This window comes from Tiliqua scincoides, chromosome 1 (genome assembly GCF_035046505.1).
Source record: "Tiliqua scincoides isolate rTilSci1 chromosome 1, rTilSci1.hap2, whole genome shotgun sequence".
In the NCBI taxonomy this organism is placed as follows: Eukaryota; Metazoa; Chordata; class Lepidosauria; order Squamata; family Scincidae; genus Tiliqua; species Tiliqua scincoides.
The window spans coordinates 169,988,008-170,002,239 of record NC_089821.1 but is presented as its reverse complement, the minus strand read 5'-3'; the positions used below and the strand labels follow the sequence as shown (position 1 = coordinate 170,002,239).

The 14,232-nt window shown below is 40.2% G+C and overlaps 1 protein-coding gene across 1 annotated transcript in view; it reads right to left on the bottom strand.

Moving 5' to 3' along the window:
• Positions 1 to 14,232, bottom strand: part of AGPAT5 (1-acylglycerol-3-phosphate O-acyltransferase 5) — a 32,524-nt gene that overhangs the window by 3,498 nt on the left and 14,794 nt on the right. The window contains exons 4-7 of the mRNA XM_066640488.1: positions 13,225 to 13,314; positions 10,167 to 10,257; positions 9,798 to 9,959; positions 818 to 941 (exon numbers count right to left, since the gene is read on the bottom strand). Of these exons, the coding sequence (XP_066496585.1) occupies positions 818 to 941; positions 9,798 to 9,959; positions 10,167 to 10,257; positions 13,225 to 13,314 (467 nt within the window). The remainder of the gene's footprint in view (positions 1 to 817; positions 942 to 9,797; positions 9,960 to 10,166; positions 10,258 to 13,224; positions 13,315 to 14,232) is intronic.

The window sequence follows — 14,232 nt, the reverse complement described above, 5'->3', positions numbered from 1 at the left end:
AGTATACATTGTACAGTGTATAATGTGCAATTATAATGCTGTTGTACAAATCAATGGTAAGGCCACACCTGGCGTACTGTGTCCAGTTCTGGCCACCACATCTCAAAAAGGACATAGTGGAAAAGGAAAAGGTACAAAAGAGAGCGACTAGGATGATTACTGGGCTGGGGCACCTTCCTTATGAGGAAAGGCTATGGCGTTTGGGCCTCTTCAGCCTAGAAAAGAGGCGTCTGAGGGGGGACATGATTGAGACATACAAAATTATGCATGGGAAGGATAAAGTGGATAGAGAGGTGCTCTTTACACTCTCACATAACACCAGAACCAGGGGACATCCACTAAAATTGAGTGTTGGGAGGGTTAGGACAGACAAATGAAAATATTTCTTTATTCAGCATGTGGTTGGTCTGTGGAACTCCTTGCCACAGGATGTGGTGACAGCATCTGGCCTGGATGCCTTTAAAAGGGGATTGGACAAGTTTCTGGAGGAAAAATCCATTATGGGTTACAAGCCATGATGTGTATGTTTAACCTCCTGATTTTAGAAATGGGCTATGTCAGAATGCCAATGCAAAGGGGGGGGCACCAGGATGAGGTCTCTTGTTATCTGGTGTGCTCCCTGGGGCATTTGGTGGGCCGCTGTGAGATACAGGAAGCTGGACTAGATGGGCCTATGGCCTGATCCAGTGGGGCTGTTCTTATGTTCTTACAATGGATTCAAGTGAACAGAACTGCAGTTCTGGTAAAGTGAGGTGGTTGTGTGCATTGCCCAATTCAATAATTTTGTAATCCAGCCCCATGTCATTTGGTGACTTACTTATCCTTTATTTCAAAGCGTTCATGAAGCCATCTTTTCATACACTTTTGTTCTTTTGGGATATCCTTCAGTTCGATTCGGTCAACATATATGTGGATTCTTGGACATGTCTTACAAAGAAAGTCTGAAAACCAAAAAAGAGCATTATCAACATCCTTCAGCCGTTGCAAGTCATATTAATAGCAAATAAAATCAAAACCAACTAAGATGGAATGACAATAGTCTCCTCCTTCCGTAGAAAATATGCTTTCAAAAGAAAAATATATTTTAAGGAACATAATTCTCTGAGGTTTTGTATACGCTTGCAATCTAATACATAGCAGGTGGTCCAGAACTGCTTAGGTCCACTTACATCTGCACTATTTCTGTTAACTCTTCCACTCCCTCATGGTTTTTTACAACACCCCTTGCTGCTTCAGTTAAAGTTACCGTCCACTTGCAAAACAAATGCAAGTATAAGAAATGGTTTTTTATGGTGAGAGTTGAACACCCTCCAGGATTGGTGTGGAGTCTCCAGGAATCACCCTCAATCTCCAGGTGACTACTGAAAGCAAGCCAGGAGATTGCAACAGGGCTCTCAAGAGTTCCCAACATGATTGCATCATGTTTTTTGGGGGGGAAACCCTCCACGAATTGCTTCCGTCATAGCTGGCAACTCTTATGGTTTGGTGTGACAGTTCGGAAAGTTAAGAGAAAATCAAGATTTTGAGTGCATACGTAAATTTTATCAAATTCATCTGATCTTGAAAATCACAGCACTAATAAAATATAGGGGGAAAATTCAAGAATTTAATGGGTCACAAATGCAGTTCCAACAGGAGTGATATATAGATACATCTTTTTAAAATATTATAATCTTTCTAAAATCCAGAATTTAATTTTTCTCAAATACACATATCCCAACAAAAATTAGTGGCCTGCATCTGATTTATGTGAGTTCAAAATGCCATATATTAATAACAAATTATGTTTTGCTTTATTTATGGTTTGTGTTTTGGAATATCAGGTTATCACATAATGCTACTGTATAGAAACAATATAAAGCCCAGTATGCACCCTTCTGAAATAGTTTACTGAATTATACATTCCATATAATAAAGCATGAATACAGAGAAGAGGGTCAGTAAACTGCACTCTCCCTTTCAAAATGGACAGCCGAAAAACTAATTCAAGTTTACATAGTCAGATGAAGGCAGCAGCTCTTGTGCTGCTAATCAGCACATTTTTTTCAATTACTCCAACTTCCCATCAAGGTAAAATCCTCACACATTTCTTGTTGAATTAATTCATTTATTGAGCTACTTGATCTTCCTACAATGATACAGCATTATGCTGGCAATTATGAATACAAGGGAGTACAAGCTGGCAACTCACACCTGACTAATCTTTTACAATATACAACCAGGTAAGTGACATATATCTCCATGGAGCAGCACATTTATCAGCGCCCCTCCCATCCCCCACATGGGGGGCAGGTTCCTGGGCAAGTGGAAGCAATACAAATATAACATCTGTATGCCATTTCACTAATCCTTTGTCTACCTTGAACAGCATTATGTTGGGCTTCAATTTCAACTATGTCAAGTGCTATAGTCACAGCATGAAGCAAAAGTAAAGGCAAAGTGGTAGCACCACACAGCAACTCAGTCTTTCTAAATGTATAAGCCACTATCGAGAAATCCTGTCTCCCATACTAGGTCACTCTCAGCTTTAACACCATTTAAGAAAATAAATAACAACCCAATGCTTCAATGTAGTTACAAGCATGGTCAACTGGACACAATCAAGCATTTCAAGGAAATATTTTAATTATGCAGTTCATCTTAGCAAGCCTAATTCATTTTTTAGTGACTCAATGTCACTGTAACCACTTTAGCGTACCAGCGGATAAGAATTTATGGCATTCCTATTTTTGTGAAGGAACAGCTGGATTCCATCATAAGAGCCACTAAAGGTTGTTGGTGAGTCCCATGACCCTCAATTTCACATCGGCTTAACTCCCCAAAGACTTATGCAGTTAAGCGAGTGTACACACGCAGATTCCCCCATCCCCCACCTCACTGCAACAATTCATTAAGTACAAATTACATCCAACTTTAGGATGTACTGACTTGAAGTGCCAGGATTTGATGGGCTGTTTAATTCTCCCAAACTTGCCAAGAGGCTATTCTTGGAATCAGGGCTAAAACAAACCTCTCCTCACAAGAAACAACATAATTAAAAACCATATATTAACTCAAGCTTTTGATTATGGATAATGTTCTTACCATGAATCAAAAACTGATTAGAATGTGTTAAGCAAAATCTTGTGGGAACAAAAATGTGACTGATTTTAAAGATACTATTTTTTAGTGCAGCTTTCAGTCATGTGGAATAAAGGAATAGAAACTAAACATCAACAAGTATCTATCAGCATTTGCCTGCACAAGCAGCATAACAATGAGAAACGGAAGGAAGAATTAAGACAATTTAAGAAAAGGTTCAGAAAAAAGTTCACAAAGTGGTTTAGAAAGCATTGAAACCATCAGTATATCAATACCAACAATTAGTATTGGGGGGGGGGAACTAAAGGCTGATGTACATATAGCATTTTTCCTGAAGTCTTTATAAGAACATAAGAACAGCCCTGCTGGATCAGGCCATAGGCCCATCTAGTCCAGCTTCCTGTATCTCACAGCGGCCCACCAAATGCCCCAGGGAGCACACCAGATAACTAGAGACCTCATCCTGGTGCCCTCCCTTGCATCTGGCATTCTGACATAACCCATTTCTAAAATCAGGAGGTTAAAGATACACATCATGGCTTGTACCCCATAATGGATTTTTCCTCCAGAAACTTGTCCAATCCCCTTTTAAAGGTGTCTAGGCTAGACGCCAGCACCACATCCTGCGGCAAGGAGTTCCACAGACCGACCACACGCTGAGTAAAGAAATATTTTCTTTTGTCTGTCCTAACCCGCCCAACACTCAATTTTAGTGGATGTCCCCTGGTTCTGGTATTATGTGAGAGTGTAAAGAGCATCTCCCTATCCACTCTGTCCATCCCCTGCATAATTTTGTATGTCTCAATCATGTCCGCCCTCAGGCGTCTCTTTTCTAGGCTGAAGAGGCCCAAATGCCATAGCCTTTCCTCATAAGGAAGGTGCCCCAGCCCAGTAATCATCTTAGTCGCTCTCTTTTGCACCTTTTCCATTTCCACTATGTCTTTTTTGAGATGCAGCGACCAGAAATGGACACAATACTCCAGGTGTGGCCTTACCATAGATTTGTACAACGGCATTATAATACTAGCAGTTTTGTTCTCAATACCCTTCCTAATGATCCCAAGCATAGAACTGGCCTTCTTCACTGCCGCTGCACATTGGGTAGACACTTTCATCAACATGTCCACCACCAGGTGGACAGCAACACACGTAAACACTTTAAAAGCAACACTTTAAAACACTTTAAAAGCAACACTTTAAAAAGCAACACATGTGCACATTATTTTCTCCAAGGATCAAAAGAATTTTTTTTTTAGTGTGAAGCACTACCCAATATACTACAGAAGCAGAAACAGGAGTAGAAATCTAGCCTTCCGCTTCATTTATCTCATTGAGTGTGGATAATTGTTCTAAGTATATTTAAAAATTGCTTAAATACAGGGCCAGCCCACCCACGAAGCCAACTGCAGCAACTCCTCAGGTAGCTGATTAGTAGGGTGTGTGTGGTGTGCCCATTTCTCTCTGCCAACTTGCATCCAGGACTGTTCCTCCTCCTCCCGCTTCCTGGGTTGAAAAAGGAAGAGAGGAACAGAGCAAGAGGAAATGGGTGTGTATGTGCTAGAATAGGGTGTCCAAACCCTGGCCCTGGGTCCACTTACAGCCCTTGAGGCCTCTCAATGCGGCCCTCAGGGAACCCCCAGTCTCCAATGAGCCTCTGGCCCTCCGGAGACTTGTTGGAGCCCACACTGGCCCAACACAACTGCTCTCAGCGTGAGGGTGACTGTTTGACCTCTCGCATGAGCTGTGGGATGAGGGTTCCCCTCCACTGCTTGTTGTTTCAGGTCTGTGATGCAGTAGTGGCAGCAAAGGAAAGGCCAGCCTTGCTTTGTACAAGGCCTTTTATAGGCCTTGCGCTATTGCAAGACCTTCATTCATTCATATAAGTTCATCTTTAATATATTCATTTATGTAAACTTATGTAAATTTATTCAAATTTTAAATGTAAATCAACTTTTTTCCCTGACACAATGTCAGAGAGATGATGTGGCCCTCCTGCCAAAAACTTTGGACGCCCCTGTGCTAGAACACTGGAGAGTGGACAGGGCAGAGGCTGCCACACCACCAGGGTGGTAGCATTTGATATGCTGCCAGAAGATTCAGGACCAGCCCTACTTAAATATATTAAATTCTTCAGGCACATGAAGGACTGACCTAAGATGGAAAAAATAAACCTTCATTTTTCCAGATGCATCATCATCTGACTTAACCAGGCAATTCATGCAACTGAACAGTCCTGATTTTCATAAACTGTATTTCCAAGCATAAGCGATTAAATGTCTACTTTTCCAACTAACTCCAATGTAAACAAATGGTCAATGTGAGGAGTCTAAAACTGAAACCTATGTCTCATTAAAATGCAAGGTACAAATGTGTATACAGACGTGTGCCACTTAATGGGGATATGTTCAAGTCAGTTCAATCTATTGCCTTTGATGTGTAAACAGACACTCCCTGCCAGGCACAAGCTGGCTGCACAGGCTACTGGAGATAGATGCCTCCTCTCTGCATTAAGACCCTCTCTGTAAACAGACACTCTGCTGCAGGCTACAGTAGACGCGATTGCCTCATTAAGAGCATCTTTATTGTGCTTTGACCACTGTTCATATATGCGGTCCGTCGTTAAGAGAACGGTTGTTAAGCAGTGCACACCTGTATTAGAATTAGATAAGAATTTCACTTTAGAAGTAACAAAAACATTGTTCTCACATAATTTCAAGCAATGAAAAGAACAGGAGATGAAGGCCATACAGTTACTAGAAAGACTTCTCAACTATTTGGAAAGTCTTAATCCTATCCTTGAGATACACCAGTATCTCTGTGTATGCTGGTGCAATAATGGATGCACCATGGACACTGGCCCAACACTGGAAAAACGTTGCACCAATGTAACTTGGATGTCACTTGGAGGCTAACGCAACTCCTCCTGGCAGAGATCCCAAAACGGGGAGGCAACTAGGACATGATGTGGGAGAGACATAGGAGGGAACACCACACACCATATCCTGACCTCTCTTTAGCAAGCAACATGCCCCCAACACTAGAAAAAAACTATGCCGATGACAAAACTGGCATCAGTAGGAGGAACCCCATTAGAAACAATGGGGAAGGGAGAAAATAGCAAGAAATTGCACCTCATGCCACCCCCCTGACCCACCAACTTTTCTATTATGGAACATAGGACTGGATGTTGGGGGTATTACATTTGATAGGTCAATTACAGAACACCAACCCCAGTACCAAAGGAAGACTACAGTTCAGATGAGAAGACATACAGCACATGGCTATACCTGTATAGTCCTTCAAAGGAGAACTTCGGTGATGATGGGAAGCCTGGTAAAGGGGAATTAGTGCACAAAATTAGTGCACAAACAAGAGTTCTCTTTGTCCCTCACAACATTAATGGCAGGGTATTCTGTCTTCTCAGAAATCTTATTGCAGGTATTCTGACCCAGGAGGTCTCCACACACAAACACCCAATTTACAGCCCAATCCTATGCCTGCCTACTCAGAAGTAAGTCTCATTAGAGTCAATGGGGCTTACTCCCAGGTAAGTGGGGATAGGATTGGGCTGTCAAACCTCTACCTCACCAGCTCAACAGGGGAAGGGCAATGCACCCCACACAGGTAAGAAAAGAGGGGGAAGGAATTTCATGCTGCAATATCTTGATGCTGCATCTAATGTCTCTATTGCTCCCCACCCAATTTAATCCTTCAAGATTATCACATGCGTCTCTGCTAGCAGCTGTGTTGGTCAACCATCCCTTCCTTTTACAATAGCTTCCTTTTTACAACAGCGAACAGCAGGGAGTGTCTGCTTCTTTCTGGGGAATTCCAGAACCTCAACCATTGCTACAGCTGGTCAAACATTTATCAGAATGCTTTTTGCTTTTCATTGCCACAGGGGGTTGAACAGGATTCTGTTCCATGGACAGTGGATGGGCCAGTGTTTCTATGGAGACTGGGGTTATTACACCAGTGTTACTTTGCCAGAACAGGCTTGGCATTTGGTCCTTGTTGCGCTGGCACCAGTACCATTTCGGTATGGTGTTGCCAGGACAGGCTTTGGATATGACAGTTGCTGTGCCTGCATCTGTGTGATGCTGGTACGGTATCTGAATAAAATTGGGCTGTAACACTACATAAATCTCTCAATGACTTCTTTTATGATATACTGTCTGCCTTAACCTGGAATGCATGTATTTTGACTGGCCTGTGTAGCCAGTCAAAATTTGTGGTCACTGTGACCCTTTTCCTGCTCAGAAGTCTTGTCTCTGCAAACATACTGAGCTATGGACAACCTCCCAAATGCAGCATGAGGTCAGGGATGATCCCATTCCCTTCCACAGCTTCAAGTTCAGAAGGGGGGATATGGATTTGCCATGCTCAGCATAGCAGAGACAGAGAGAGAGAGAGAGAGAGAGCGAAGTTGTGGATCCCTGATCTTAACAGATTTCTAAAGCACCCCAGGAACAGCTGAATTAAATCTTTTTACTGTTGTCAGGCAATGAGAGTTAATTCTTAGCACTGAAAAGATGAAGAAGTTTGAATGGCAAGGATGCATGTTAAGTATGCCTCAGGCAAAGTGCCATTTCTACACAGAGGACAAAGAATGATAGTTTCAAAACCATGGGTAAGATCTGTATAGCTTTTCCAACTTGTACAACTTGTTCTAATGTGAACATTTGGGGAAAATGTACATAATTGCCTTCCCCCAAGACAACTACAGATAAATTCAAGATAGTTGACTTATTTTTATAAAGTGGAAAACAATAGGGATTGCACCACATTTTTCTGAGGTAAACAGTTTTGGCACAAAAAAGGAATCTGTGAGAAGGACAAAATGTTCTTCAAAGGAGTCCCTAAACATTACCCTTTTTGTATCATTTCATGAACTCTTGACAGCTGCTTTGGTGCCCTTTCTCCCCTTTTTTAAAAGAGGGCTTGTTGTTCTTGCTAGCTCTGCACTCTAACCAGTCAGGGATCATCTAACCATCATGAGTCAAAGCAGAATAATGATAATGCTTCTTGCTCTTACTCAGGAGTGAACATTTTCAGCCCATTTCGCAGGACTGCCCCCTTCCCCACTGTCACTGAAATGGGAGGGGAAACAGGAAAAAAGCAAGCAGTTTTCTGGGGTTGAGCTCAAATTAGAAAGGCTCAACCCCAGAAGCAAAGCATATGAAAAACTCTGAACTTTGTGAAATGCATCCACTGTTGTTCACTGCCCCAACACTATTAAGAGAGGACAGCATTTTTCACAGGACACAAAAAGTACAGCAAAATGAATCTTTCTTAGCTTTAGGAAGCAATCCAATTTCTAATCCCATGGTGGAAGAAATAATTTGCAAGCCTTTGGGATTGGTCACAAATTGACAACTGTATTATCATTTTTAATGTAAGCAAACTCAACCCATATTGACCTTATTATGAAGACCGATCAAACTGATACTGGATAACTGAACATCACAACAGATGCAATGAACATTGAATAAGGCAGTGGTTTTCAAACTTTTGCATCTCATGGCACACTGACAAAGAACTAAAATTGTCAAGGCATGCCATCAGTTTTTTGACAATTGACAAGGCACACCAAGCTACTGGTGGGGGGCTCATATCTCCCAATGGCCCCACAAATAAATGACCCTCGCCCAAACTCCCTCCTCCCTCCACACCTGCAGACCATTCACGGCACACCAGTGTGCCATGGCAGTGGTTGAAAATGGCTAGAGTAAGGATATGCAAAATTATCTAAAGAGAATCACAAAGCTGAGTTGTCACACAGAAATATCCATCCAGGTGGGCTATACAGATCTACCAGTAAGCTTGAACCCAGTGCTTACTGGATCATCTTCAGTATAAGACTGCTCATTAGAAACTAGAAAACTGAACACGAGGTTGTTTCTGATTGTGTATCACTGAGGACTAAGGAAATGATTTCATTCTGAGTAATCCATAACAGCATTTCTCAAACTGAGGTTCAGGACCCACTAGATGGGTCACGAGCTAATTTCAGGAGGATCCCCATTCATTTCAATGTGTATTTTATTTTTAATATATTAGACTTGATGCTTCCATTGTGTGTGACTGCATTTGAGGAAATGTTATAGATCTGTATTCTTAACAGGCTACTATGAATATGCTTTTAACAATGACAGTCAATAGCACATACTCCCAGGTAAGTGTGGATAGGATTGCAGCCTTTGGGATGTTTGGGTAGTTTTTTGTTGTTTTTTTAAACAGATCAGCAACTGTTTGGAAGGGTTCTTCTTTATTTTAAATAAATTTTTAAACTTATTGTAAACTTTTACTTACTTAATTAATCAATTAATTAGATTTTATTTTGTTGTATTGGGAATATTAAAAATTTTCTTGCTTGATGATGTCACTTCCAGCCCTAACATTACTTCTGGTGGGTCCCGATGAATTGTCATTCTAAAAAAGTGGGTCCCAGTGCTAAAACGTTTGAGAACCACTGTATAATCTGCCTCACATGTATCACCTGGGATCCAATAAACTTCCCTTTTTGCATGGGAATGCAAGAACAAGGAGGCTGTTGAATGAAACAACGATTCATCTGGTGGGCTGAATTTGGCTTAGTGGGTCACACGCTGGTGAAGGCCTGTTCTAACTTGTTATAGAAATCAAGCAATTCTTCTTGGAAAATTGAGCTGAGTGGGAGGAAGAGATACTTTATACTATTTAAAGACTCTACATACCTGTCATAGCTGGTGGTGCAGTCCTTTCTCCTTTATGGTCCACAGTACCTTCAAATGCTATTGTGATGTCATAAACTGCATCCAAGTAGTTCCTCAATGAATCAATAGCAACATGAGTAGCTTTCACCCGTGGTGTAAGAACATGCTTTAATACAGTAAGTCCTAAGGAAGGAGAAAAGGAAGGAGAAAAAGCTATTAAGATTATTTATATACAGCTTTTCAACAAAATGAGACAAAAGGAGGGAAAGCCCTCGCTTCCAGATTATATATTAAGTTATGTATTGATACCCTTTCATTGATTTGTATTGCTATGTCCTTTCATATTGCTTTGACTTCCCTCTTCCCAAAATTCATTGAAAATTATCTTACCTTCCTGTTCAGCATATGCCTGACTATCTGCAATGGTTTTTGGTTTCTCGGGATCATAACGTGTTCCCTCTGGAAAAATAATAAGATGCATCTGCAGGATTTAAAAAAAAAGTGTGTATATGTGTGCACAAATTTTTAAAAAACTAAGCATTACAACATGCTTTTTTAGGCACATGAAAACCTAATACATATAAATGATGGAGGGAACACTGATGGAGGGAACTATCACACATATAATAGGGGTACCAAGGTGGAGGAATTACTATTTTTGTTAGTTAAAATAGTCATGGATGAAGTTGAGGGAATCTAAAGTTATTCTACAAAGAAAGAAGTAGCTGAGAAAAAAAAGCAGACACAGATTAACTAAGAATAAAACATAGTGATGAACAAATTGATTTGTCAGTGTGGGAGAAAATGTAGTCAGTTCAGTTTAATTCTGCTTTTTCAAAACATTCAAAAATTCTTTCAACTAAAAAAGGCAGATCAAATATAAAAAGCCGTCACAACCAGAACAAGGCAATGCAATGTGCATGCCTTACCGCAGATACCACATATTTGTAAGAGAATACTGTATACTATACCACTACATACTTCTCCAGCTGGATAGGGACTGTACAATTGGGCTATGGAGCTGAATACTTTTCTCCCCAAGCCCCAAAGTGCAAAAATTGTTGCAATTTAGTACTGATAGGTGAGCACTGAGCAATACTATTCCAGGTAAACATGTTGTACAACTGACCCTTCTCAGTACATGTATGTTACTGCAATCCAGTCTCATTTTTCTCTCAACCCAGCCTGATAACACAGATTACTTTGCCTATAGCGTTCTTTCAAAGGTAATTTGTGAAAGAGAGTACACAGCTCAGCAGCTGTAGCTTCAATAAACTTCAGCATCTGCAGGATTAACTTCAGTTCATTTGCCTTTTCATAAATAGTGAATCATTTTGACAAGAATATGTCAAAACTAAAGTTCCCTTGAAAATGAAACAATTAGAACACTTGAAATTTGAGAGAAACAGTGCATTACATTGTCCTTGCTATTTACAAGGGACACGACGTCAATTGTGCATCAATCATTATCTTAAAGCAATACAAATGTAACATTCATTACATGCAAATTTACCAGTACTGCTTGGTCTTCGTTTTCCAAGTGTACTCATTTCCAAACAATGGGCAGTAACAATTTTGTTACAAAGTGAAATATAAAGCAGAATAGTTTATGAATTATGCCTGCAATTTCAAGAAGCTCATATGTATACATTCAGTGCTTCAGCCTCGGTGCATGTTTTACGGGTAGATGCTTTCGATCGCTATGGAGGTCCCCACTATGTAGGTTCAGAGCATGCGCTGATTGTTCCAGTGTGTTGTCGGTAAACTGGAGCAAATTAGTTTATAAATTTTAAACTTTCCAACATCCTAAGAGCCCAATCCTATCCAACTTTCCAGTGCTGATGTAGCCATGCCAACAGGGATGTGTGCTGCATCCTGAGGTAGAGGGAAAGTCACAGAGGACTCCTTAAGGTTGGAGAAGCTTTGCTCCCTTGACTTGGGGCTGCATCAGCACAGGAAGAATTGGGCTCTAAGAATGCCAATAACCATTGACTTATTACAAATGGAAAGTTAATCATTTAAAAAGGACAGTTTGTATTTGCCTTGTAAACCAGGATCAAATTCTAAAAGAATGGAAACAATGATATACTGGACAAGTTTAAGAATTGTAGATATTCGCTTATAAGGTGAGAAAATTCTAACAATAAATGAAGCATAAATTGACAACTCGCCTTATTTGCAGGTCACTCATGGTTGTTCAGGCTGTCGCAGCAGCCAGGAGATGCTTGGAAGAGCTTTAAAATTGCCTGTGGAGGGTCTGTGAAGCATGTGAGGAACATTTGAGTGATTGCAGAAAGTTTCTGCAAACAGGCAGCTTTGCTTACATTTGTCAGAGCTCCATTGTAGAGTTTTCTGAGCATGCTCATTAACTCCATATTCAGAAGTGCCTCTTAAAATGACAACAGTATAAAAAGTTGTCTGGCAGCAGTAGAAGCAGGGCACTGTGGTAAGCTGTTTATGTTGCTTTAAATGTAAACTTTACATTTAAACTGTAAATGTCTTTCTGCTGTTTCAAATCTGGATATTTTTAGCAATTTAATGTAGTGTTCAATTCTGTTGCTTGGGGGGGTGAAATGGCACACAGTACTACATGAACACCTTGTTAATGTCTTCAAAAACAGTGGCGTGGCTCAGATTGTTCCCCCACCTTCAATCAGACTCCAGGGCAAGCTGCAGATCCTCCTCACAAGCACCATTTCCCAAGTTTTACCCCCAAATTATCCAAGAGTCATGGAACATTCTATTATTTTTGGCTGAAAACCTGCCCTCGCCTCATCTGTGAGATAGACTTATAGGCGAGTGTCTGCCGTGAACAGCAGACTCAGATAAGATGAAAGTGATAGTGTTTATGAGCCTTAAGAATCCAGATAAAACATTAATGTTTGTTAAAGTATTTTGATTTACTGTTAATTTATTAAACACACACACACCCAGAAAGGCAACTGCACAAGGAGTTGCTTAACTGGGGAGTTTTATCGTATAGGCTTTTTTTATTAGATGTCAGAGAATTCCCTAATTTCTTTACCTATAAGAAATATCATGATAATTAATGTAATTATTTAGTTTGCAATGAGAGAAGGAGTATATTTTTGTGTAGGAATAGAGTTTTTGCACACCAACATGAAGACTCTTCTATAAGGGTGCAGTGTTTCCGCAATGATTCACCATACAAAGGCAACTGCTATTCAGGGCAAGTGCCCTTCCTACTGGGCAAGGAAAATATTAACCAAGCAACCCATTCCATCCACTCAATCTGTCCAAAGAAGCAAGGCGAGAAGGTAAATTATAAGATTGTGCCAACAGATGACCTTAAGTATTGTTGCCATTACTGTATTAGCTTAACTCATTCTTAGGGTAGCTTTCTTCAAACATAGTAAATACACACACACACACACACACACACACACACACACACACACACACAAAACCAGGAAAAATATAGTCTTACTGGTGTCTTGGCTTCTGTCTGGGCTTGTAACTTGCTCTTCATTTCCTTTTCATTAAATCTGGCACTTCGATGCACATAGATTCCGCCATGCTAGCTCATTAAAAAAAGAAATATATACTTAATGATCCAAGACACAATATATCTGGCATTCTAGAATCAAAGAATTAAAAATATAACTAAAGAGTTAAAAACAAACAAACACACTTGCAGAACCCAGTTATTTTTAATGTACCATTCTCTCACATTTGCTTCAATAATAGCAAGGCAGTATTATAGCTTCAACTGAAATTGCTCAATGAAGCTATAGCATGGATATATATTTTAACCCATTTCTGCCCAGCCCACAGGTGTATACATTTGGTCCCTGTTGTGTATTTGCAACGTTGGGCAGAAATGGCTTAAGTTGAACTGTGCCTCTTCCTTCTCACAGGGAAACGCCAATTACCCTCTGAGGGGAAGATGCCAGAGTGGCATACCAACCCACATTTTACTTTCGTATCTACAAATACACAAAAAATAAAACTACAGTAAGCACTTTGGGTACCGCCTGATAGGTAGGGGAAAGGTGCACTGTAAATATTTTTAAAAAATATATATAGTGAAGAATGAGAAGTTGTTGCTGGTATATCCAAATCTCAGTTGATGTGCAGAGAAGATATCACAGAAAGCAAAGCAACCAGGAATCAGGACCTATGGATGGCAGAGACCGGGAGCAGCTAGATTAAAGAAGTGGCTATTTTGGAACGGGAAGGGAAACACGCACTGGTTAAACTGGACATTTTCCTTTTTTATTTATTTTTTTATTTTTTAATCAACACACACAGACCTACAAACATATACATTTAGGAGTGCTAAATACCATATACCATTACTAATTAATCATACTATATCTCCTAATCTACTTATCTATTTCTACCTCTTATTGATTTATCCATTTATTTATATAATATACAATAAATTTTCCCTAATGCCCTATACTATATTTTCTAAATATTCACTTTCGACCAA